This window comes from Caretta caretta, chromosome 10 (assembly GCF_965140235.1).
Source record: "Caretta caretta isolate rCarCar2 chromosome 10, rCarCar1.hap1, whole genome shotgun sequence".
NCBI lineage: Eukaryota > Metazoa > Chordata > Testudines > Cheloniidae > Caretta > Caretta caretta.
This window is the reverse complement of record NC_134215.1, coordinates 62,006,596-62,033,941: the sequence shown is the minus strand read 5'-3', so window position 1 is coordinate 62,033,941 and position 27,346 is coordinate 62,006,596. Positions and strand designations below refer to the sequence as shown.

At 40.5% G+C, this 27,346-nt stretch overlaps 1 protein-coding gene across 1 annotated transcript in view; it reads right to left on the bottom strand.

The window, feature by feature from the left end:
• Positions 1 to 3,914: 3,914 nt before the first annotated feature.
• The window catches only part of ONECUT1 (one cut homeobox 1), a 38,954-nt gene continuing 15,522 nt past the window's right edge, over positions 3,915 to 27,346 (bottom strand). Inside the window, exon 2 of the mRNA XM_048867585.2 lies at positions 3,915 to 12,438. Coding sequence (XP_048723542.1) covers positions 12,146 to 12,438 — 293 coding nt within the window. The 3' untranslated portion in view covers positions 3,915 to 12,145. The remainder of the gene's footprint in view (positions 12,439 to 27,346) is intronic.

Genomic DNA, 27,346 nt, shown 5'->3' with positions numbered 1-27,346 from the left:
GTGCTTCTCTGCCTGCTCCTTGTGCATCTGCTCATTACTGTTTTATGACCATTTATCTTGCCATGTTTCCCCAGACTGCACCTTTTCCTCAGGACAGGGCCCCCAGATTCCCATCAGACCTCTGAGGTCATGATCCTGTCACCCCATCTCCCTTTTGCTTTATTCTCCCAGCTTCATCTACTTTGTTCAAGTGAGTTTGAAATGTGGCCAAATGAATTCACCCATTCCTGTTTGGCACACCCATGGCACTGTCCATTTTCCAAGTGCATTATAGACGATGGCTAAGCCTCACAAACCCCTCTCTGAGGCAAGGTATTTTTGTCCCATTTTCATAAAGGGAGGGGGAGGAGACTGAAACAGAAAGTGACTTGCCCAAGGTTACAGACAACTGAGATTAGAAGTCACCAATTTCTGGATCCAAGTCCTGTGCACAGAGCCCAGCTCACTTGTGTGACTCATTAAAGCCCCCACCCAGAAGCAGAACACCAACCAAATGCCCATCATAGAATTGCTCCCCCACCTCCTTTTTTTTGTCCTATGACAGGAGAGGTGCTAACTAGCCCCCTCAGCTTGGGTGAGCTCTTACAATATGTAACTTATACTAAATGATTTAGTCTGCCTTGTATTTAGCTGTGATGCTCAGAGTACAGTGCCCAAACCTGAAGAAGAGCTCTATGTAAACTCAAAAGCTTGTCTCTCTTACCCACAGAAGTTGGTCCAATAAAAGATATTACCTGACCCACCTTGTCTCTTTAACATCCTGGGAGCGCCATGGCTACAATGACTCTGCAAAAGTAATAGAATTATTATTTTGATTTCCTCTTCAACCCTCTCCAACCCAATTTTTAAACAGTTCATAACTATAAATAAATAAACTGTGATCCAAACACCCCAGGACTCTGGCAAAGTGTGGCTCCAGTCAGTTTGTGTCTTGTGTCTCTCTCTTAAATAAACAATGATGTTAGTTTACGAGAAAGAGGCCCAAGGAGGTGAGAGAGGTCACGCTGCAGAAAGAGAAACGAATAGAAAGGAAAGCAAAGTAGGGCTTTTTGCTGGCCATCAGGGCAAGCTGAAGAAAGTTTCTCACATTTGCACAGGTCAGGTTAGCTTACCAGTTACACTTGTTTCTAATTAGTAGCTAAAGGGAAGAGCCTTGCTTTGGTGTTACTCCTTTTCTGATTAGCAGCTGGCCATAGTCTCAGACCCTTTGTTGAAGTACGAATGTAAGAACCTGGATCGATACATAGAGCTCATTTCCTTGTGGATCATAAACCCATGGCTAATATCACTGTGGCACTTCGAATTACTTCAGCACCATGCAGTATATGCATCTTTATGTAACTATCATATAAAGCAAGTCATGCAGAATCAGACACGTCCCAAATTTCACCTAGTTTTATTGTTCAAGACCAGGTACAATATATAGGGACTGGAATGCTTGTTGAATCTAACTAGATCATAATCCTTATAATATGATAACCTATATAAAAAAGAACACTAAGATCCTTAAGGAATACTGTTCCTGCCCGCCCAAAATAGCATCTTCAGGTGTAACATGGTACTCATGGTTAGAAGAATAAGTGTCCTAGCTTCCTGAAAGGTGCCATGCTGTCCCTGTTGCTTCCATTCCCAAACAGAAACAGATGTTCAGCTAGAATGAAGGACACTGTATGTAGCTTTAGCTCCTGCCCCCAGTCCGTATCCTCCTGAAGTGACAGATCCAGAGGTACAGCTTTCACTGGACTAGCTGAGGTCACATACCACATTGCTGTAATATCCAGCACTTGACAAAAAGTCTTTGGCGTGCCATGCTAAACTGGATGAGAGGATATTGGTCTAGAGATGGAGGAGTTAGAACAAAAGTTTCCATCACACTTTAGGTTTTCACTTCACTTCCAAGAAAAGGTGCCAACAGAAGCATGTTATTTCCTTGTTGAAGTAGTAACGTCTAGGTGCTGTTACACGCAGGGCCAGCCAGAGGCCTCAGCCAACTTCTTTGTGTCAGTGGCTGCAGTGCACTGAATTGAGTAGGACTGTGAGGAGAGAAACAAGTCCACAATTTATACTTACTGCCACCTGCCCGAGTGGTGACTAATTCTGAGCTGTCCCTTTGTTTGCTTCCCTATACTTCTTGCTATTCTCAAACATGACTGGGGATTGACCATTTAGTGGAAGAAGAATTTGTCTGAATTCACTGAAGCTCTCCTTCTTTCCCTGCAGCTTTCCTGTCCCGGATAGGTTCAGATTGCTCTGCAGTTATTATGTGTGAGTTGCTCATCTCTCTAACTCTACCTTTCCAACCTCTCTGCTCAGGATTGGAGATCACTGTTGGGAACCCTTAATGCCATCTGCTACGGAAATGTACAGGGCTTGGCCTTCCTAATGCCCTAATAACACAGGATCATTCCCACACCGCCTATTTTGTAAGGGTGAAATTCTGCTCCAAGAGCTGCACAGTAGATCTTGACTCAGATATTCATAGCAGCAAAGAGTGGAGAGAAAACAGCTATTTGGTCATTCAGTTCATTACTGAGTTAGTGCAGTATAGCTCCTTACAATATATCTCTTACTATTTCCCTGCACTTACCCATGCATAGAACTCCAGCTAGAACAGAAGTTTTCCCAAAAGGTCTCAGCTGGTGATTAGTGAACCTCTCACAGAAAAAAAGATTGTCGCTATTTTTTTTCGACATTTCTCCAGGTTTCATATTCTTTCTAGAAATATAACATTCTCTGTAGCATGAAGTCAGTTATTAATTATTCCACATGCCCCATGGCCCTCCAATAAACAGTTTGATAAGAGTAATAACATGTGTACTTCAAGGTGTTTTTTCTCCACTTTGAAATTTTTCTGATGTTCTGTTTCTCACTATGGTCTAGATCAAAGGTTCTCAAACTGCAAGGCAGGCTGTCCTGGGTGTGGCGAGGGGCATGAGAAGCTTTAGGGGGAAAAAAAACCCCTTACTGTGCACATTTTACCCATAGCAATGAATAACTAGCAAAGACGATTCCTCCAGTCCAGACATATCAGGTTCTCAGCTGGTGATATGCATTTGACTCTAGGTGGCGCTGTGCATTTTGCTGGATTTCTGTTAAGCTTGCATAATATTACACAACGTCATTGCCATCTGCACGTTAATCCGTTTGTTATGATGTGGGGTGCACATTTAATTGTGAGCATTTACTACAATCGCAGTTTTGCTTTTGCTCTTATTACAGTGGATCGTTGGCTCAAAAAAAACCAAAAGCAAACCTCAAGTGAAAAACAAAGAAGCTGAAACAGATTCAAGTGAATTACCACTGCTGCATAGATTGGTATATGTACTTGTGTGGTGGGACTGAGTGGACATAAAGTACTTTGTGTAGACACAGAGAAGGTGGGCATGATCAAATAAGTTTGAGAATCATTGGTCTAGCTTGTGCCCAGCATTGTGCACCATTGTAGGGACATAAGGGGTTCAAGGGCATTAACCCTCCTTTCTCCTCTGTGAAGGCTACCCAGATCTGGGTCCGGCAGCATGGGGTAATCCCCAAACTGGAGTGGGCAGGAAACTGGTGGGGCTTTGGCTCCAACCCCTGCAGTGTGCAGGCAGCAGAGGTGAAATGGTGCAGGGGGACAGGAGGTAATTATTTGCTGCTAGTCTAGGCCAATAACCTCCCCAACATGAATCCAGAGTGGAGAAGATAGGGAACTATGTCTCCTTGAGCCACAGTTTCTTCCCTGGGATGTTCCCGAGGTGACAACAATATGTTGCCCCTTTCTGTGAGCTGTGTCTTTCTGGCATGTACTATCCTGTGAATGATCTAACAACTATTGCACGTGAAACACCCCATTCCTCTCCCAAAGCAAACGTAAGGATTAGATTAGTATGTTGTGATTGTAGATGGAAAAACAAAAGAAGGCAAGAAATGTCTAAATTTAAAGTGCTGGAAAATCCAACCTTTTATTTACTACACTTTTGTGACTACATAAACGCTGAAACATTTTAACACTGAAAAGCATGATGACATCATCACTTGCTTTTTTTTTTCTTTTCTTTTTTTTTTTTTTTGCTTAGCAAACACAGCAGATGATATTGCACGGCATCAAGTGAGAACAGTAGCAAAGCTTAAAAAAAGTAACTTAAAGAAATCTTAACGCAGTACAGGAGATACCCATAAACAAACCAGAATAATGCCTAGTGCATTACACTTGTCGCTATACACAAAATACAGAAGAAGAAGCGCTTGACTAAGAGAGAGAGATTGAGGAAATATTAGCAATCAGCTGTAATTAGGTACAATAATCACTTAGTATGAAATGCAGATGCAACGCATAAACTACTACCGTTTTCTAATTGGCAAACCAAAAATGACAGCAAAGTCGTCTTTTTATCAAAATCTTCTCTTAAGTTTTCTTTTTTTTTTCTTTTTTTTTTTTTTCATTGCTATGGAAGAACTCCCTCTCGCTCTTGGAAGATTTCCTACCTCTACTGATCTTATACCTGATGATTGTCTTTGGCGCCCTTTTTACATTATGAACAATCAAGCTAACTTGAACATGGAAACTGACTTGCACTGAAAAAAATAGTAAAGGTCAAAGGTGTATTCAGAATGGAAAAACAGAGAAAGGAAGGGAAGAGGTTAATTAAAAAAAACTCCATCATTTGGGAGCATCTAGGTGAATGAAGATTGTTTAGCTTGGACTGGACAGTAGACACAAGGGTTATGAAGACAACTACTGAAGCAAGTAAAAGACAATGGTTTAAACTTTATTTTCTTTTAATACTGTTGTTTGGGTCATACTGCAAAACTAAAATGATTCCACAATGATTATGCAATAAATGCAGAACATACCAAGAAAAATCAAAATACTAAACAGAAAACATTTTCTAAATACAGTTCCATCCAGTGTTTAATAGCTACTGTTGGATTAATAGACTACTATGTTGTCTCCTCCCCCATGTGAAACATAACTCATTGCACGGCATTAGTTTATGTATTAAAAGCAGACAATTATCCAAAGCTTACCAATAGACCATTTAATGATCCTGCATTTCAGAGCATCTTTATTGCCCCATTTCAATACTTGAAGTATAAAAATTTATCTAAGAAAGTGTAACTTTTGACCAAAAGCCCAAACCCTCCCATGTCCTTCCCTCTCTGAACCCTTCAACTATCCCTGAAAACAAAAACAGTGTACACCTTGAGCTTAACTATTGTGCATGAAAAAAAAATATTTACACCCATCACAAATCATGTTGGTACATGGCATTTAGTTGAAATAGAATCTATCACTCAGGCAAAATAAAATACAGGTAAATGGCATCGTATTTTCTGTGCCATGATGCCACCATCAGCTTTGCAGAATTATCATTGTCATTTCTTTTTTTCTCTCAATTAAAACTGATTTTGTTCTCTAAAGATGTACAAAGTGATGCCAGGCGTAGGGGAAGTACAGAATACAGTACATGTTTCCAGTTGTAAGGGTGTGGGGGAAATACATTTCTATTCTGTTTTGTTTCAGCTGGGTGACCAAATAGATAGCCATGGATTGAATTCACCTTGGGCAAAGCCTATCCACCCCTTAAGTCTCATTTAGTGACTGGATCAGCCTTATGCTGCGTGTCTGCAGGGGGACGACTTTCTCTTCAAATGTTGAAGGTCCTGATCTGGCAAAGCACTTAGATCCAGATCTACAAAGGTATTTAGGCTCCTAACTTCCATTGTTTAGGACCCTAAATACCTTTGAGGGCCTTGGCCATAAGCCCCAAGTTTGAAAAGCATTGAATCACCTACTTAAGTTCTTCCCTCTTAGGAAAGCTCTTAAATCTGTGTTTAAGTGCTCTCCTGAAGCCAGCCCTTGAGCACATGCTTAACTTTAAGAGTGGGGGTAGTCCCATTGCGTTTAATGGGGCTAAATTTGTGTTCAAAGCACAAGGGCTTGCCTGGATTAGAGCCTACATATTTATTCTGCCAATTTTCTTGAGGATTGGGGGCTAAGAAAAATTCATGCCCCATGAAAATATTTCCCTGCTTGATGGACTCTGAGAAACTGTCCTGTTCTGCTCCTAAATGCACACCCAATAACAGTGTCTGGCAGACCAGCTGCTCTTAACAGTGGCTTCTCAGAGATCCATTTTGCCCAGCTGAATTCAGTGAAACTTTTCCCATTGACCTCAATGGCAGCAAGAGCCAGCCCTCGGTATATCACCACATCAATGTATTTATCATGTTTGCAGCACCCTCCCCCGGTCCTAGCTGAAGCAGTTTTGGTGGGGGAGGGAGAGGAGGAAAGCTTGGTAAAGACTGTATCATGTACTGAAGAGCATTTCCAAATTCAAGTTAGCTTTTCTCCAAAATTTTTACGACCTCTACTTGCTATACCCGTGCGAATGGCAAATCGAACCAAAAACAAATCAAAGTCTCTCACAAATGCCAGTGCTTTTAAACATTAAACAACGTTTAAGTTCTTTGGATATGCAGGTCTTATCCACAAAATAACCTTCCTAGAAAAAGACAAATAAATTAAAGGAAAAAAACACACTAACATTGCCTTTCTGCTTTCTAAGCGACAAAAGTACTACTTTGAAACACTCATTTTGGCATGTACAAGTTTTGTTTGTTTGTTTTCTGGGAGGTGGGGGACCTGGCAGTGTTTGTAACACATTGAAGTGCATGCTAAGACAAGTCTGAAGATACACCCTGCAGTCAAGAGAAGCACTCTCCTTCAGTTTATCTCAGCATCAGGAACAAAAAGATTGTAACACAAAGCTTTGGCCATTTTTGAATCTACTATATACAATTTTTTTCACTACGTAGTCATAAATTAAAGCAGTGATTAAATAAACATATACAAAATGTAATTAAATTAAAAATCACAGCACATTATAGAGAAAAAATAGGAACCCATTTATCACAGCAGAGAATATTTTTTTACCCTGTAAAAAGAACATTGACTAGCAAACACAAAAAGCTTCCTAATTTAAACAAAAAGAATCAAAGCCATATATATATATATATATATATTTTTCTCCCTTTTTTGCATTCTTTGCAAACAACAATCTTTACCCAACCTTTGAAATATTTCCAGGAATAAGATCTTCCTTGAGTATAACAGAGCAGTTCTGCCAAAAGAAATGAAGGGAAAGAAAGAAAGAAACCCAAACAACAATAATAATAATTAATAATAATAATAATAAAAATACAAACAAAACAACCTCTACAAAATAAATAAGTTATAAAACTTTTTTTAAGTAACCTTAACAATTATCAAACTAGTAAGTTCTGCCTTATCACATAAACTCTCTATACAACATAACCCTAACGATTTATTACTATGAGGTATTTGGAGAAATTGGTAAAAGCAATGCACGGCCTGTCTGGGTGGAGGGACTCAAGCTGCTTTCAAGGGGAAAGAAGAAGGAACCTTTGGTTTGTCAGCAAGAAAGTGGAAAAAAACATTTTCCTTTGGTATCAAAGAAAGTTTCATTGCATGGTTGCACGGCAAAAAGCACCACGGTGAAGAATTATTCCTTTTTTTTTTCATTAGTGGCCTTTCTAACAGGCTGAGGTATTCAAAGAGTATAAGGTGAGAGATAAAGAGGTCAACAGCGGTTTAACACTTTGGTTCAAGCAAGGCACTCGTCCTATGAGTTTACAAAGTTTGCAACATGTTTGCCTAGAGCTTTATTATTATTATCATCATCATTATCATCAGTATAGCAGTTGTAGTAAGAGTAGTATTCATAAGATTATTATTATTAAGAATGCAGACAAGTTTACACACGGAGTGAAGGTTGAGGAAGGGGGATGGTGGAGGGTATTTAAGAAGGAGAATGAGTTCCCTTTACAGACCGAGGCCGTGCATGAAAAATCTTTGGTATTCTTTGGTATCATCAATGTGATTAAAATCACCAATGGAAATCGAGTGAGGTAGCGTCTTTGGTTCACACTATAAATAGTAGATCTTTACACACTTTTTTTTTAAACACATGGAAGTAGCTATTCCTTACCTTTTGCTTCTTTGTCTTTAGGAAATAGTTACCAAATGTATTGTAAAGCTAACCACACCACAGTAATAAACCAGAAGGCCAAGCAAAGTCTCAAAATTAGCCTCTGGGCCTTTGAATGCACCCTAAACACAGCTAGATAGGAAAAGGATAAGTGCTTTCTCTTTGTTTGCTAAATGCATAGTTTTCATCCTTATGTACAAAGAAGGAGGAAGAGGAGGAGGATAGGAGAAAGAGAAAGAGGAGGAAGTACAACCTTTCCTAGGAAAAAATATCTTTTTTACAACTGGGGCAAGGAGAAGTGTCCTAGGACTCTTTGGTATAACAAGGTCAGCCATGTTTTTTTGCCCTCCAAGGACAGGTAGTCCCCTTTGGGCAGAATGTTGGAGCTTGATTCTGAAGTCCTTCTAAAGGCCTGACCCTGCTCACAATAAGCCAAACTGTGAACCTCCTGAACACTGAGTAGCACATAACTCCAGGAGCAATCCCAATGAATTCAACAGACTACTCATGGAGCAAGATTCCACTCACCATGGGTAAGCATTGTGAAATCTGGTGCATTGAAGTCAACTGGAATTTTGCCATTGACTTCAAAATGAGCAGGACTGAGCTGCTAGGCAACAACCCCCATTGTAGGTGTTTTCATTTTACTTTTGCTTTTACCCTGAGCAAGGACAGTGGGATGAGGCCCTTAGACAGCAATATGGGAGCCAAAAAGTAGCGGTATTGTTTTTTTCTGGAAATCTGATAATGCAATTTATGATGTGGATGGATTAAAACTTTCAACCTCTTTGGCACCCCCCCTCTTGGGTCATTATGGTAAGCTTTGATGCACTTCATGAACTGAGTGCACATTCCTAACCTGCAATAGCTGTTTAACTGAACTTTGACTGAAGCCCAATTTCTTGATGTTTCCAAACTTTTTCCACTTCGCTTCCTTTCAGAACTGTTTCGTGTCACTCTTAGGTCCTGAGCCAGTGGCTCAGTGGTAATTTTTTAGTCTAATACTAACTTCCATTCTTCCAGGAAATCTTTGGGTGAAATCTTGACCCCACTGAAGTCAGTAGCAAGACTCCCATTGACTTCAATGGGGCCAGGCTTTTATTCTTAATGTAGAAGTTTAAGTGCAACTTTGGGGGAAAAAATCACCTTCATGGATGACCATTACTAAAGACAAGAAATAATAAGAATCTGATGCACCAAATGATCTACTGTCTATGCTTCAGTCAGTGCAATGGAGCAGTATCCTGAGGGATAAAATAACTTTATAATCAGGATGAAGGTTTCCATATTTATTTTGCTTCATATTTAGAAACCAACTAAAGAGAAGTGTGTGTTCTCCGTATATTCAAAATGTGATTAGCATATTGCTTACAGGAAGGGTGACTTCGTTCTTAATGGCTTATAAAAAACAAAAGGTTAAAGCATACTTAAACAGATGTAAGAAAACCACTTTTAGGCTTTAACTTGTGCATCAGTTTGTCTGTGTGTGTGTACATATATAGCAAGAGATCCTGAAATTGCATATTGGGTGCAAATTCAATGCTGGTATGAAAGTTATCTTTGGTTTCAGCAAATAGTCTCAAGACACATTACAATGGAAATACTAAAAATGTGGTAATGTACTTTGAATTTCCCTGCATTTTTAAATTCTCAAGTTTTAAATAAATAAGGCTCTCTTTCTAAACTTATAAGTAAGTTACAAAGCAGTGTTTTCCTGGAGAAAGCAAAACGGTTAATTATGGTTGTCCTCTTCAATATTACATTAATGAGACTGCATTTATAAGATCCCTTAAATGTGAGGTTATGTCTTCCTATTAACTTTTCCACTTCAATTATGTCTAGTTGGGAACAGAGCTTTTTAAAACGAATCATGCTAGAATTTAAGGTAAACTAGAGATTCTAATATTCATGGATCACATTTCATTAGGCAAGTGTATTGTCAGTTTTTTAAAATGAGTTTAACATAGGAAAAATTTTGAGAAATATTTAGTGACAAACATCCTGTTCTCATTTAACATTGTTTTAATAAGGAGATATTTCAGTTGCGTTTTAAAATACCTATTTGTAATTATAACTGGATAGCCTGAAACTTGACCAAACATTGTTAACTTGGGAAATAGATGGTGCTGCAAAGTTGCTTAATTTCTTAGTCTTTAGCATTTTAATTGGACTTTATAACGAGAAAATAGAACCTGCGATGATGACATATGTTGGATTTTAGTTTACCTTTTTTTTTTTAAGCTACAGGTATAAGAAAGATTACAGATTTCTTATCCTAGCAATGGGACATATACCTGCATATCTGCTCACTGTAGAATGTGGTATGCTTAGGAGATTTGCAACAGTAATTTGAAATACCAGTTAGAGATCTAACAGGCACATGTAAAATCTTTTCCCCTCTACACTAGAATTTTATAAGCAGATGTTGCACTGTTTTCTTTTTGATTTTATCACAATAAGAATGGAACAATTTCATTTCTCTGAAAGTTCTGTTAGCAACAGAGCACTTAAAGCTTTTCAACTACAAATTGTAAACTATTTCATGCATTTTCCTGGTTAACAGACGTGCAAGAAAGAATGTACTGGAATAAAAACTTAGCTTAGTAAGCAGGTACAAACCCACAAAACAAGGGGCCATATCCCACTCGTATAGAGCTCCATAAAAGTTTTGCTATTGACTTCGAGATGTGCCCCCCCCAAAAAAGCACTACCGTAATCTTCTTGGAGCTGCTCCCACTGAAGTCAACAGGAGTTTTGCCATAATCTTCAATGGAAAAATAATTTGGGCCCAAAAGCACATTCCTCCATATGTTTCCTTCTACTCCTTTTCTCATCAATGGCCTTTTTATCCATAGATTTCAATGTCAATGGGGCAGAATTGGACACTGTAAATTTATTCATATTTTTAATTTTTGTGTACAAAATGAATTAAATAGAATGGAATATAATGTTTGGAATCTAGATGATATTGCTTGCTGGGAGATGTATATAAAATACATTGATAGGGAAAGATGGTCTTTTGACACCCTTCAAGCAGATGAGCTTTCAGCACTGTCAGCCAGGGACAGTGTAATAAAAGTATGCATACATGGCAAATATCATATCAGCCATACACACAGCTGTAAAGACACATCCTGCTCCTATTGAAGCCAATGGCAAAACTCTCACTGACTTCAGTGGAAGCAGGATCCCATTATTAGCATCTGTGCTCTGACACTGTGACATTAGTTGCTATTCCTAAAATGACATTCTTTCTTGCCAGTCATGGAAACAAATATTAAAGTGGTTTAATAATTGCAAATAACAGTCTTGATTACAGGTTTTATGTGTTATACAGTTAGATTAGTTTATACCTATAACTCTACATAGTATTTTGTGTAAAAATAGCTTTGGAATATTAAAATCATTGCAATAAAATACCTGCAATATAATATTAAATGTATTCTTTGGTAGCTAGTCGATTTTTTTTAATGGATGGAATATTGTTTCACTTTTTTTTAAAAATCTGAACATTCCTTAACAAACAAAGAGAATGCACTGGTTTAGGTATCATTCAAAATTTCTTTGCCTAGTTTGAACTTGTTTCCAGATGTTGCACTAGCAAAGTTCAAACGATAAAACAGCAAAAATCCCACTACCGTTCAATGAATTCAGACGACTCCATGCTATGTTGGTCATGCTCTGGCACAACCCTTTCTGAAGACGAGCCCTGACTAAGTCCCTAACCACTGGTGTGTACACAGTACGGATACACCATACACCATCATGGCAATATCTGTGGAAATGAAGAGCCATATCTGAAAAGATGTCCATTCAATGACAAGAAATCACTATGCTCCAAACCACTAAACAGGCCAAATACGGTGAAAATGATCATGGATGAAGGTGTAAGACCAGTGGTTTCTTTCGTTTCTCTCTGTTTTTTGTTTTGTTTCTTTTCTTTTTCTTGCAAGTCGTCGTCCTACTCAAGTGTGTATCTCAGAACAAAGTCAAAATGCAGGTGAAATAAGTCTTTGGTTTCTTTGGACTTATAAATAACTTTTTTTTTTCAAATAGTTCTAAGTATAAACCTGCTGTCTTGAGGTCCTGGTCTTTATTTATTTATTTATTTTTAAAGCTTTTCCCCCGAGGTTCAGTTCGTGGTTACTCCTTCATGCTTTGGTACAAGTGCTTGATGAAGATGATGAATTGCCTGAATTGGAGCTGCCCTCGTCTTGCCACTTATCCAGACTCCTCCTCCGTGCATTCATGAAAAAGTTGCTGACGGTGCTCAGCTCCAACCCCAGCTGCTGGGAAATGGTGATTTGTAATTCTTTGGATGGACGCTTATTCTCCTTGAATATTGCATGTAGAGTTCGACGCTGGACATCTGTGAAGACCAACCGAGGCTTTTTGGGTGTATTCCCTCTATCTTTCCCATGTTCTTGTTCTTTCCTCTTGCATGCTGCAATAAACCACAGAAGAATGTTAGCGTTCGGACTGAGAAAGCATCAGAGAAGATGTTGCTAATGCCAGTAAACACGAAAGTTGGAAATAACATTCATTTCATCTTAGATCTTCCAAATTTAGGGATGATGTCTACGTTTGGGTATGTCAGCCCCTCTTGGACCTACCTATATTCACTTATAAGTGAGTTTGTGTTGGTGTAATTTACACCCTGAACAGCGAGTTGACAATACAGGAAGGCATAAGATAGAGGAAGGTATGGCATTCTTTCATGAATTTGTACATTCTTACATCCACCCACTAGTTGATTTTTTTCACAACTCATTTCACTCATCTCTTATGGCCCTTTGGAGTGTAAGTTACATTAGTTTATATTCCCAAAGACTCCCTTACGCTCAGACTCAGTGGACCCAATTCAAAGATGATATGTACGGTTTGGAGTGAGGTGTAGCTTGCAGGTTGGTCAGTGGATGTGAGTCCAAGTAAGTCTCAGGAAGTCAGAGTCTAATTAAGTTTAAGGGACTTTTGAGGGAGTCCAAGTTGGTGTGCCATACATACTGAGGGATTTTATATTACACTAGTTTAGTCTCCTTTAGGTTCATCTCTGACCATAGAGTCCCCCTCCAAGTGGGGAAGGGTGTGGCCCTGAGGAAGTCACATCTAGGGGTAGTCCCCAGCTGTGTGGGTCCAGAGTCATGATGCCAGGTGTTAAGGAAAAGTTAGCACATGTGACTCCATTTTGGTTTGAGGCCCACCATTGTCTAAAAGCAAGCACATCATGCACCAGGAGGAGTGTTCCTTAGCTACTGCATTCTTGTGAAAATCCTCCTCCTTGTCTCCAGCCTGCCTTGACTCCCGGTATTTGTTCTTTGTCTGTCTCTAACTCCCTATCTCCTGGCCTTTGATGTGAGGCCTCCCATCCTGATAATAAAAGTTACTGATGCATCGCTTTAGGACCATGCTGTGTAATTAACATACTAGTTTACCATGAGGAATGCACCAAGCAGGGATAGGTGGTAGATAAGAAAAGGGTTTGTTTATTGGCTAAGGTTTCCGATGCACGAGGGCAACATGCTTTTCTAAAAGGTATATAACCTTTGTATAATCTGTATTCGGGGTCCCCTCCTGGCTAGCAGGGGGGCACCACACTCGAGCGTAATAAACTTGGTGTTTTTTGGGAACTCTGCAGTTGTGGACTTTGTTTATGTGCCTCAGCCTAGATTCGAACTGTGCGTGACCTATCAGGTATAATTCGTAGCATTTGTGTGCGTGTCCTACCAGGTATAATTTGCAGCAGTTGTGTGCGTGTCCTACCAGGTATAATTCATAACACAGGGAGCTGAGAGGAGGCTGCTGGAGTACGGAACCAGCACAGAGGCACCTCACAGTTGCCTGGCATCCCACAGACCTCTAGGGCTTCATGATGTGTGAGGGTGGCTTCTCCATTCCATGGAGCAAACCTCATTCCCCTGGCAGGACCATAAGAAAGAAACACCAAGAGGAAACCCCCCCATACGCTTGACTTCTCCCAGGGAAGGGGTAGCCTGGCCTTTTATTCCCCAATAACGTTCTGCGAGGGTCACAGATATGCTTGTAACCATGTTGACCCAGACTTACTGTCCTCTTTTATTTTCATGTATAGAGAAAACATCTGAGGAGGGAGAGGCACCTCTATAATTGTTTGTTAAAATGCTACAATTGAGGCATTTAACCTTTGATAATGCCCAATAATGCTGGCTATATAACTATGTATCATCCCTATAAGATGAAGTGGAAATTTACTGATTTTTCAAGTCAAACTTTTCCTCATTTTTTAATCTTTCTTTTTTTTTGGTTGTCAATCCATTTTCTGTAGCATCTTTTAATTGGCAGAGGAACAAGGAACTGAGAGGGAACAGGGTTGTATTACACTCTTGAAGGCCAGATAATTAGATATTTTGAACAAAATAAACTACACTGTGACACCCAGAACAGTGACACAGTAAATCTTGGTTACAACATTTCCATTTAATTCCATCTCTCTTTCCATTCTTGTTTTTTGGTGTTGTTTTATTCTGTATATTTGAAGTGAATATAGCACTTGTGAAAGTGCTGTATTGAAAGACCTGGAGATTATACATTGGACAGAGACAGAAGGAGCGGTGGGAATGCAAGCTTCCCTTTCATTCCCCAGCAATTATGCCTCATTGCTGACCTGAATGGACCACCTCTAGAGATAAAATTCAAGTTCCTCCTCCATGCCCATTCAGTCCTCATTTCTGACGAGCTCAGTGCCAACCGTACTTGTAGTGTCCTAGTATGGCCACCCATTCCCTTAGTATTGGATCGAGGGGATCAAATTATTCCACAAAGGTCCCCAGATATCTCATGTATTGTCACTCACAGCAACCTGTGCATGAGGCAGGGGATAAGGGCATTTCAGTTCTCTCAGCAGTGAAGTTTCTGAAGAAGTTACTTGTCAATATTTATTCCAGTGACAGCATTTTTGCTCGGTTATGACACACTCGTCAAATGGACAGAGATTCAAAATTTTTTATAGTTGGTTTGAACTAAAGAGCCATTTAAAATTCAAACTCCCTGTCCTCTATGATAATATGCCATTAATATCTCAGATATTGTGTTTTTCATGCAAGCAAACCATCAGTGACGTTATGCTTTGTATATCAATTAATTAATTCTCGGACAAAAGCTGGAGTTCAAGTTGAGAATATATATTGGTAACCTAAGAGTTTGAATACCCTTGCAAGAATGTTGTATTATCTATTAACAAATGATAAAAAGTAAAGATATTCACAGTAAAGAATAAACTTTAACAAAACCTCAAATATTTGAAAGTATGGAATTTCACAGTAAAGGCATCCAAAGAACCTAAACTGCTGCTGTAAAGACCCCAGCATCTATCCTTACCTTTGCCCTGGTAGTGATGCCCCGAGGGGAGTCAGGGAAACAAACTTTGAAAGAAAATTAAAAACAATTTCATTTCCTCAGAATGCCCCCCTCTTTAATCTGTCAATGGTTGCACAAATTCTGACCTGTGCACAGACACACTTTGCGATGAAATAATCATTTGTTATAATTTGTCCTGATTGGACAAATAGCATTAGAATCACAGCCAGACAGACACACAGCAGTAAATACAGAGTTGGTCTATCTGCATATATAAACCTCATAATTCTAGGTCAAACAATTATAGGACAGTCCTCCAGAAACATGAAGAATAGTAGAAAATAAACATGCATTGCGAATCTGCCTTGTAAAGCTTGATGTCTTCTTGAGCTCTTTTCAGAGGAACAGCCGTGTTAGTCTGTATTTGCAAAAAGAAAAGGAGTACTTGTGGCACCTTAGAGACTAACCAATTTATCTCTAAGGTGCCACAAGTACTCCTTTTCTTCTTGAGCTCTGTGGCTCCACCCCATACAAGTTAAGATTCCTAAATAATTCCCTAGAAAATGGCCCATGATTTGAAAATACCTTGTTCCTGAGGACCTCAGCATCTGCACAAGGCCTGAGGTTCTCAAAACCTATCGCTGCTGAGAACACAGGGATCCAAAAAGTTTAAGGTACTGGGGAGAAAACATAAAATGTTAAAATAGTGGTTAAAGATCAAATAAACATCTATCACTTTTCAAATTGTCAGAACATTCTTCTCATGCCCCAGTATAGGCAGCATTTCAATCTGTGAACAAATTGGTTACTCCGTTCAAAAGTTATAAGGGATCTTGGAAGCAGAGCTTAGAACTGAATTCAAAGCTCAGCCTTAACTATGGGGCTGCTACCAATGCCTCCAAAATGAACTGTATTTTGTTCAGTTTAACTGAACGTGCCTCTCCTTGGCACCACACCAATTAAAACAATAAAGTGCCTAATGCTGCAGAATATTATAGATTGAATTAGACTGATCACATACTACACCATCAGACCTGCCAACAAAACAATAACCCCATATTTTACCAGCCTCTCCCCTCAGATCAACCTCTATCCAAGTGCCCAGGAGAAATGGTAGGCTTTGCAGAATGACAAGACGATTGAGAAATCCAGAGTGTGATGGATCAGGAAGGGAACATATTCTAGAGCCAAGGACCTCTCATGGAAATCACAGGACAGATACTTCCTAATTTAAGTTGAGAAAACACCATCTCTGGTGCTTCCACCGGTCTTATCAGAGAAGGCAACATCTGTTCAGTTGCAGTCCTCTCAGGAAAGTGGTATAACCTATACCACTATTTCTGTTCTGACATTCTTACTATTTGATCCTGACATTCTTACTATTTGATTAAAGTGTGGTTCTGCTCCAAAAAATAAGTTAAAATGCTCACAGGCTGGATAATATTTACTGAATGAGCAGCTGTTCGAAATCTTGTTTTATTCCCATTATTCAATGTGTGGCGCCATGCTTTATTTACTGCACACTATTCAAACCCTCTCTGGATATTAAATTATTAATTACCTCATGGACTTTTGACTGGAGCTTCTCACCATAGTATCCAAGCACTTCACAGATATTAATTTATTTTCACAACACCCCCGTGAGGTGACGGGGAGGTATTACCCCACTTTTACAGTTGCAGTACTGAGGCACACAGACATTAAGGTCAAAAGTGTCCACTAATTTTGGATGCCCATTTTGAGACATTTAGGACATGATTTTTCAGAGTACTTAGCATTTTTATTGCACTGTATACGTTCAAAGCACAGCTCCCACTGACCTTAGCAGCAGCTGTGAGTGCTCAGCACTTCTGCAAATCAGAACCCAGGGTCTCAATTCAGGTTCCCAGAAAATGAGAAACACATAATTAGAAATCATCTCTGATGAGTTGGATTTAAGTGATTTGGCCAGAATCACCTAGGAATTCTGTAGCAGAGGCAGTTCTCTAGGGCAGCATTCAGCTGCCTTAACTATGGACTGGGCTTTCTCTTCCTGCAGTTCCCTGCCTCATTCACTGCACAGCTTCCAGCTTCTGCAATAAATGAGGCTGGTGTTCAAGAAATAACAGCCTCCTTCACTACACATCCTTGATTAATCCCCAGACCACAGTCCATCCTGTGCACTGACTGAGGCAGGGGTCTTGTGGAAAAAATAGTATATGATCATGTAATTAAGGACTGTATCATAATGCATATGCACAAGGAGGCCGAATTAAGGTTTCAAGGATAACCTGGTTTCTGACATTTCCTAACTTTTGTGTGCTTGACTTTGCAACATTAATCTTTCTTTAAAATGTAGATTTTTGTGTGTAATTTCCTAGGTTTTTAAAAAAGCTAAATAAAAACACATAAATTGACTGCTGTTGAATTATATTGACTCCTATGTGGTTCAGCATCGGAGTTAGAACCTTTAGATCTATAACACAGACCTCTGCTAGTTGAGCTAACAGAGTAACTGATAGCAGTAGTAGGTTGTCATCCTCTATGTGGACCTGGACTAGTGAAGGATCTGACACACACTTTGCCAGACAGATTTCACAGATATCTGCTGACAGCAGAGGCATGGTGAGACTCAGAAATTTTGGGTGCAATATCTGTTTCTGGAGGGGAACGTGCTTTAGAAGGCACAAACTCTTCTGCCCCCCTCCCTGAAGTCTTACCGCTCCTCCCTATGTTCCTTCCAGCCTGACCCTGTGCCAGTCCTGTCTCCCCATCCCACCACAACTACTCATCCCAGAAGGGCCAGATTAACCCATCACAGGGCCAAACGTACACTATGTGGCACTTATTTATTAGTGGCACTTATATTAGATTCTAATATAAGTGCCACTCACTCAAATTTGGTCTGGCCACACCTCTGTCATGACACAGGGGCAACCAGGCCAAACCTGAGTGGCATTGTGACTTTGTGCGTGGCCCTCCTCCCACCACGAATTTTGGCCCTAGGCTTGGGTCTAGTTTGCCAATGCATTAATCTGGCACAGCATCCCCGTTTCCTCTCTGCCCCCAGCTCCTCATCCAGTCTTAGTCTCCCTCCTCAAGCGTCTCATCCCACCCTTCCCATTCAGGCTCTTTGCCCAGACAATCCCAATATCTTCTCAGCCTGTCTTGTCTCCCCCCCTGCCCCCCCCGCCACCCCAGCCCCAGATCCTTTCCCCAATCTACTCCCTTTCCCTCCCATCCTTGGTGAAGCTTTCATCCCATTTGCATTTCAGTCAAGCGGATTCGTCCTTTTCCTCTCCACTACCAGGGTGACAGCACTGGGCATCAAGACCATATAAGTGACAGTCTCTCCACTCTCACTGTCCAGTACCCAGCATCACAATGGCTCACAGATGTCCTGCTCTGCAGGGCCCCTGTAGCCCTGGGATGAAGCATGCTCAGTACAGACGGACTCTCAGAGAATTTAGCTGCCAAACTTTAACAACACTCTACTGAGCATGTGTGAACTATTTTTAGAGCTTTTTAAGGTAGTTTTTCACAGGGTTAGCAAAAGGCACATCCCTGCCAGCAGGCCAGCCTCTCTCTACCCCAGCCAAATTTCAAAGACTTGCTACAAAGCATGGGGGTGCTAGAGCTTTTCAATTAAAGGGTTGTAAGAATTTTTTTAGACGGGGATAAAACAACATATTTTCCCCTAATCTAATTCTTGGAATCAGCTGACCCAGCTGCTTTTGCTTCAGCTTTTAAAAAAATCATACTGAGGCAGCACAGAGAATTTCAGAGAATTTCCGGAATGGTTACAGTTTGGCAAAGTTATAAGCAATTGAAAACAGAATCTTATAATGGGATGTGTCAGCCAATCTTAATAATAGGTGCTGCTACCAGCTCCACCTATAGAATAATTGTCAGAACTGGCAGCTAAATTTTTATGAAAGGGTGCTCTTAATTAATAACGGACACTTGATTTTTAACATGCATTGTAAGCGTAGATATAGCTATATAATATCATCGGTTTATATAGGACCCAATAGTAGGACCCTAGCTACAAATATGTCCTCTGAAGCAGCTGAGGAATGGTTAAATCACCATCTAACTCCTCTCCCTTCCCAGAGGTGATCTGCCAGACAAGGAAAGGAAAAGAGAGGGCCAGGGCTAGACACGGATCTACTCCACATGGGGACTGTATATGAATTCTCTAGTCCTCATCCATTCGAACCCAAGCAGTGGGTACTATTCTCATCCTTTCCTTCTGCCCCCGCCCCTTGCACACTGGGCTGGTATTCCCAGGACAAGTTATCAGCCCAGCACACAATATATTTACATGGGCAGGTGCAGCGTATGCATTCTATACTGGTGCATAACTCAGTGCTGGGATTTCTAGATGTTTGTATTTCATTTGTGGCATTTTTCTTTAAAATTCAAGAAATTTAATTTTAAAAATAAATGTGTTTTCCAGTTTTGTGCAAAACTGATTATTTTTGGAGATCTCACTACAAAATCACTGGTACCGTAGGCAGCTAACAAGAACTTTGCAGCTTTGACATTAGTGAAGTGAATTCATTCCTGGATCTGTTGATCTTTGGGCATCCTGAAAAACTCATCTCTTTTCTCCAACCTTTGAAGGTGTGGACTGAGATATAGGGGGGTGGTCAGATTGAGAGGGGGATTTTATATTTTTGTTTGGGTGTGTATTGGCTTTAGTCAGGATCAGCTGTATGAGCAGATTTTTGTGGTTTTCATCCTTTATTATAAATATTCTCAGAAGAGCCTTGCACTGTTTAGTCAGGTTGTGATGTTCCCCTCTGGTGTTGTCTGGACTGGTGATCTGCTAGGTCACCCCAATCCTTTACTATGGGAGCCAGCCTTACCCTGCTGTGCTGTGAGAACCCCCACTCCTGGGCTGTTCACGCACAGCCTCTGGTATGTAAGCTGCTCCCAGGTACTTGCAACCGAATGACACTAGCCAGTATCTCCGGTCCCACACACAACTCTGGGAACCTCTGTCTTTCAGTGTCCAGTTATGCCCGCTGGATGCTGCAAGCTTATATGAGTTCATCAATTTGACAAAGAAATTGATATGTACCAGTCTTGTTATCCCAAGGGGAGTTTCTGACACGCTTCAAACAAAACACACTGCTTCAGGTAGAATAAACAAACAGATTTATTAACTATAAAGATAGATTTTAAGTGGTTATAAGTCAAAGCATAAGAAGTCAGATTTGGTCAAATGAAATAAAAACTGATCTTAACACTTTCAATGCCCGTACAAACTTAGATGCTTCTCACCACAGGCTGGCTGGTTGCTCTTCAGCCAGGCTCTAGAACCACTAAATCGACCCCTGTAGCATCGATTGCAACAGCCTCAATCTCCCGGTAGTGAAGACAAGCCCTTGTAATTGCAGATACACCAGCTATGTCCCATACCTCCCTAGCCTACCATCAGACACCTCTCGGTGCTGCTGGGGATGGATCTCTCATGTTATTATTATTATTATTTTTTTATTATTTGTATTACCATAGCATATAGAGACCTAACCAAGATCAGGGCCCCATTGTACTAAGCACTTTACAAACACAGAGTAAGACAGGATCTGTCCCAAAGAGCCTTCACTCTAACTAGACCGAGCAGGCAAAGGGTGAAATAAAAGGGAACATTGTTATCCCCATTTTACAGAATAAGAACTGAGGTACATATAGATTAGATGGCTTGTCCAAGGTCACACACTGAATCTGTAGCAGGGCCAGAAACTGAACCCAGAACTCCTGAGTCCCATTCCAGTGCCTTAATCACCAGGTCTTACTTCTTTCCAGAAGTGCAGGATGAAACCTTAACCCCCCTGACTTCAGTGGAAATATCCTAAATCATAAAACAGTTTTAAAAGGTGGGTGGCCATTTTTTGTCATTACGTTAAAATTTTTTTTTCTTCTGTATCTTTTGGTGCAAAAGAACGACTGTACATTTTGTACTGAAAAGAAGTCTCCAATGTTTACTGTAAAAATCTGAACTCTCATTCGGTCTGTGCAATACCTTGTAAATTCTTGGTATAGCTAGAAAACTACAACAGGGTAGTTTCATAAGCTGTACTAACAAAATTCCTGATACAGCAATTTACTTCAGCTTGTGTTTAACTTTAAGCATGTGAGTAATCCCAACTTTATTCAGCAAAGCACTTACATGCTGATACTTTGTCCTGCTGGTGACATTGCTATGACCTTCTTCTAAAGACAAAAATACATAGGCCTTCTTTTTCAGAAATGCAATGTGCTATGATGGTCCATGTTTGTCAATAATGTGTCTAAACTTTCAAACTGATTGACCTAAAAAGCACAGTAGAGAACAAATGCATTTAGGCCCCCAATTCAGCTAACTTTAAACATGTGTGCTACTCCTGCGTATTCAGACAAGCACATAACTTCACAAACATTTGGTCTTCTTGGTCTCCTAGGGATAGATTCAACTCCCATGGCAGTCAGAGGAAAGATTGTTATTGACTTCCATGGAAAACAGATCGGGTTGAAATTTTCAGAAGTGCTTAAAGGACTTAAGAGCCTAAAGACAGGTTTCAGAGTAACAGCCGTGTTAGTCTGTCTTTGCAAAAAGAAAAGGAGTACTTGTGGCACCTTAGAGACTAACCAATTTATTTGAGTATGAGCTTTCATGAGCTGTAGCTCACGAAAGCTCATGCTCAAATAAATTGGTTAGTCTCTAAGGTGCCACAAGTACTCCTTTTCTTTTTTTAAGAGCCTAAAGTCCATTGAAAGCCACCTAACTGATTTAGACATTTTTGAAAATCGTACCCACTTAGTTTGTAAGCGCTTTGGGGCAGTCACTACTCTTAATTTCTGAGTCTCATACAGCACCAAGAACTCTGCTAGCACTAACAATAAATAACAGTGATAATGAAAAGTAATAATAGGTTTTCCTTAAGACCATTTCTCTGTTCTATAGCCAGTCAATCAATTTTAATAATAAATCGTTGCTCTCAAGTTGCCAAAGCACAAATGTAAGACAGGGGATGAAACAAATACTCCAAAAGGGGAGCCTGTCAAAAGTAGGAGTGGAGGGCAGTTGTTTCCTAGCACGAGTGATGGTAAATGGAATCTTTCACGTGGGTGTCACTGGTTTAACTCCCATTCAGGGTAGTGGGAAAAGGAAGCAGCTGCATCTCTCTCCTCTGGGCCAGAGTCTTTTTCCTTTAAGCAGGCAAAGCTAATCACTGAAGTCAGGGCTTGCTTAAAGACTGATATGTTAGGCCCTTTCTGGACATCCGCCAGGCCTTAGTCTCCTGGACAGTTAATCCTGTACCTTTATGAGCACTATTTTTTTTTAAGTAGCCGAGAATTACACTAGAAATAATTTGGATTCATGTCTTTAACATACACCTACCCAGAAGCAGTTTAAGTTTTTTGGGTTGTCTGACTGATACAAACAAGACAGGCACAAAAATGCTTTCAATTTAAAACCACTGGAATGTCGCACTTTTGTAGATGATCACGCTACGATTATATCACTCTATCACCGTGTTGGCATGTGGAGCATAGCTGGCCATTTCCCCATGTCATCCCATATAAAGAAAGGTGCCTTTTGTTTCTAGCATTGCCTGCAGCTGAGTGATACCCTTGAGCTGCCATTTGAAAGATTCTGAAAAGAGCCTGTTTAAGAAAAAGGCAAAGCAGAATATAGAAAGAGAGTCACTTTGACTCCAACACTTTGTGTGTGTAGCTAGGACAATGTAATATTATCAGCATCACAAGGAGACTTATAAATCCATGGCTGAACTGTGGCCTTTTCTAGTCACTTCCATCTTTCTCTGCCATGAGCAACAGATATTTCTGACACTTGCAATTCTCCTGATTCAGTCCATCCATCTATTTTTGTCTCCTTTGTTCCTTCTAAGCTGCCTTAGGGATTTGACTGACTTAACTTGCCAAGTTTGGTACCTCTTATTAAGGTCCAGTTGCCTGTGAGTTGTACAGAACTTCCTGCTGCACCTATTGCTCACTAGAATGGGAGCATCACACCATTTGTCAGTGCTCTTTTAAGCTCCTTTTTAAACAAAGAGTTGGGCCAATTGTACCCCACACATTGAGACCAATCCTGGTCCCATTGAGGTAAATGGGCAAAGCACCTATTGATTTCAGTGAGAGAAGAATGAAGCCCCATATGAAAACTCAGCAATGAGATTGATCTCTCTCAGTTCATGGGGTTGGGGGTAGAGAAGTCGATATTTTGTCCATCTGCACTGGGAACTAAACTTTTCTGTGGGTCCAAAAGCCAAAACTGGAGTAGGCATATGTTGTGCTGATTGCTGTTAAGGAAAAGTTAGCACATGTGACTCCATTTTGGTTTGGGGCCCACCATTGTTTAAATGCCAGCACATCATACACCAGTAATCCTCAGATACTGAATCCCTGTGAAAATCCTCCTCCTTGTCTCCAGCCTGCCTTGACTCCCAGTATCTGGTTTTTGTCAGTCTCTAACTCCCTGTTTCTTGGCCTTGATGTGAGGCCTCCCATCCTGATAATAAAAGTTACTGATGCAAATGGCTTTAGGACCATGCTGTGTAATTAACATACTGGTATAGCACGAGGAATGCACCAAGCAGGGATAGGTGGTAGATAAGACAAGGGTTTGTTTATTGGCTAAGGTTTCCGATGCACGAGGGCAACATGCTTTGCTAAAAGGTATATAACCTTTGTATAATCTGCATTCAGGGTCCCCTCCTGGCTAGCAGGGGGGCACCACGCTCGAGCGTAATAAACTTAGTGTCTTTTGGGAACTCTGCAGTTGTGGACTTTATTTCTGTGCCTCAGCCTAGATTCGAACTGTGCGTGACCTATCAGGTGTAATTCGTAGCATTGGTGTGCGTGTCCTATCAGGTATAATTCGTAGCACTTGTGTGCGTGTCCTACAAGGTGTATTTCGTAGCACTTGTGTGCGTGTCCTACGAGGTGTAATTCTCAGCAGTTGTGTGCGTGTCCTACCAGGTGTAATTCGTAACATTACACTGCCTCACTCAGAAGATCATCCTTAAGGGGAAATTTGCCTTTTCAAAGTCTAAGAAAAAACAAAACAGAACTATTTCCTCACTGCCCACTTTTAGGAGCAGTTCGGTTTTGTCTCTCTCTCTCTCTCTCTCTCTCTGTCTTACCTAAAACATATAAACAAAAGTGATAACTTTCCTTTCCTTCTGGATTTTTAACTCCTAAACACACAGAAACACAACACATAAAGACAGAAAATATCAAATGGAACCTGCCCTTTGCTTCAGACACGTTATAAAGAGACAACACTATGACTTGCAATCCACCATAGCTTCTCCTTTTGAAAATTTGGTACTCAGGGTCAAGATGGAGAACAGAAGAAACTATATGGACAAAACTTGTACTGACTTCTGTGAAAGATTTTGAAATCACAGGTGAGCTGCCACTGAAAGAAAAGTTGATCAGCCAATGGCTAAAAATGTTAACGGCAATGACTGCACTCTTTCAGATATAAAATGGAAAAGTGTCAAGTTCTCAACAGCTCAGTGAATGGAAGGATTCTGGAAATATTTTCCTACAGAGCTGTGCCCTGATGGATGTAGCACTGAGGGTAATTCTTCCATCTGAGTGCAACACAACATGGCAGAAAATGGAATTCTATTGCTCAGCTGTTTCTCTTTGAAAAACTCTTGCAGTTCCATCAGTATCATAGCCTGATTCTAGAACCTAGCAAACAGAAAAACCTAGACACACTGTTGGTTTATGCTTTGGTGGATTTATTTATTTGTCTGCTTACTTTCTGAGATGTATGTATCAATGCAACTGTAGAGAGATGTATGTAGATATGCAGCTCCAAATATGGTGATTTCATATATCTAAAAATTTGTAATTTTGTTAAAAAGTAGAAGTGGACTGGTGGTGGGATATAGTGTCTTTCACCTCAAGGTGATAGGACATGTTTTCAAACATGGCCCAGGTCAATGGTGACCACAGATCATTATTGTTTGAGGGTTGTTTGATATCCTATATTAAATAAGGTAGTGGTCTCAGTTCAGTTCCTGGTGGGCAGGTTCACACCACACTAATTTCCATTGCATTTGTCATGTGGTTGCTCTTGATACCAATTAGCAGCATGGCTGGAAGTTTCAACAGTATGCTGTGGATTGAACGAGCATGGAAACTCTAGAGATGATCTTCCTGAAATACCTTGGTGGAGCAAAACTGGGAAGTCTTGCAAGCTCTCTCTACTTTGGGATAAATAATGTTGCCGGTACATGGTGCCTTTGATCCTGAAGATTCCAAAGATACTTTTACAAACGGTATCTATGTGCTTTTTAATGCACATTACCCATGAGTGAGGAATTCTGCATGACATCCCAGGCTAATGCCAATAAAACTCTTATCTCACATTAACATGTATTCTGCGTATACTATGGAAAAATTATTTTGGGAATGTTTTAGAGAGTTTTCAAATGTTTTGTTGGAATTAATTTTTCATATCCCCCTACTTGTAAAGCCAGATAGTTTAGTTACCCTGGCGCCTAAGTCCAGGCTGCAGGGAGGCACCTATCTCTGCAATCAATTTTCAGCTGTGAACCCATCTCTTGGAGTTAGGCGCCTAAGGTGTGTTGTTGCAAGAAGCTGGTGAGAGGAGGGGAAGATGTTCCTCATAACCTTTACCCTAGTAGTTAGAGCACTCCCTGGGATTTGGGAGACCCTGGTTCTCAGGTCCCCACTCCACCTGATGAGAAGAAGGGAATTGAACGGGGATTCCTCACTGCTCAGGTGCATACCATACCCATTGGGCTATGGGACATTCTGATGTGGGGCTCCTTCAGTCTCTCCGGTTGAAGCTTTTCCACTGTGGATAAATAATTGAAGAGTCACTAGCTCAGAGGGACTGGTTCCTATGTCTCCCACATGCTGGGTGAGTGCGCTAACCACCAGGCTATAGAGTCATTCTCATGCTTGCACTTTCTCATGCTCGCTCTCTGGCCCAATGATTGTTTGATTATTTATCCACAGTGCCCACCTCCCAGGTAAGTACTCTAATCACTGGGCTAAAAGTTATTAGGGATGGTCTCCTCCAATTTGCCTGAGAGGCCTGATCCAGTAGACATGGCCTGAGCACACCGACTGGATTGGGCTCCTCGTTCTTTTTGCTGATACAGACTAACACAGTTACCACTCTGAAACCAGACATCTAGAGTGAGGCAGCAGAGCACATGTGGAGAGCAGAAACATAAGCATCTTTTTACTGCAAAAATGCAGGTGCCGAGTGAGTTTAGGTAGCTACAGGGTTCAGAGATGGTTCTGTGAATTGCAATAGAGTCTAAAATGGAGATTTAGGCACCTAAACCCAATACTTAGGGGCCTAAGGCTGGGATATGGGGACCTAAATACTTTTGTGAATCTAGCCCCCTGAGTCCAAATGTACAAAGCTTAAATGGAGCCACAAACCCCCTCTAGATTTACCTTAAATGTCTTTTCTAAACCTAAACATGTCATGATTTTAAAACCCATTATCTTGGGACCTAGAAGGGATTGAGCCACATTGTGACGCTGGGAACAATCTCTTTCCAAAGTTTCTGCTTTTAGCCTTGTTGCATCATAAAATATCCAGTGACATTTTCATGTATAGAAAACCCATCAAGTGGAGCAGGACTGTATAGCGCCCATCCTGGGGGGAGATTTCTTGGAGGAAATTCCACATTTGGACAGAGAAGGAGGAAACGTTTCTCTAACAGATTGATTTTTTTTATATGGCATCTATTTTAAGCTGCTTAGGGGGTTGGGGTGTTAAAAATAGTCCCAGAGAATATGAATCAGTGGGCATACTGCTAGCAAAATGGTCAAAGGTGTACGGTAAATTCATTTATCACATGGATATCATCTCCACACAAACATGGAGTGTGAAGACATAGGAATGGTAAAAGAAATACATGACATTCTCACAGAACTCTTAAAATATAGCGTGTATAAGAACGTAATTAGGGGTGTCAAGGTTCCTCCCCCACTCTGAACTCTAGGGTACAGATGTGGGGACCTGCATG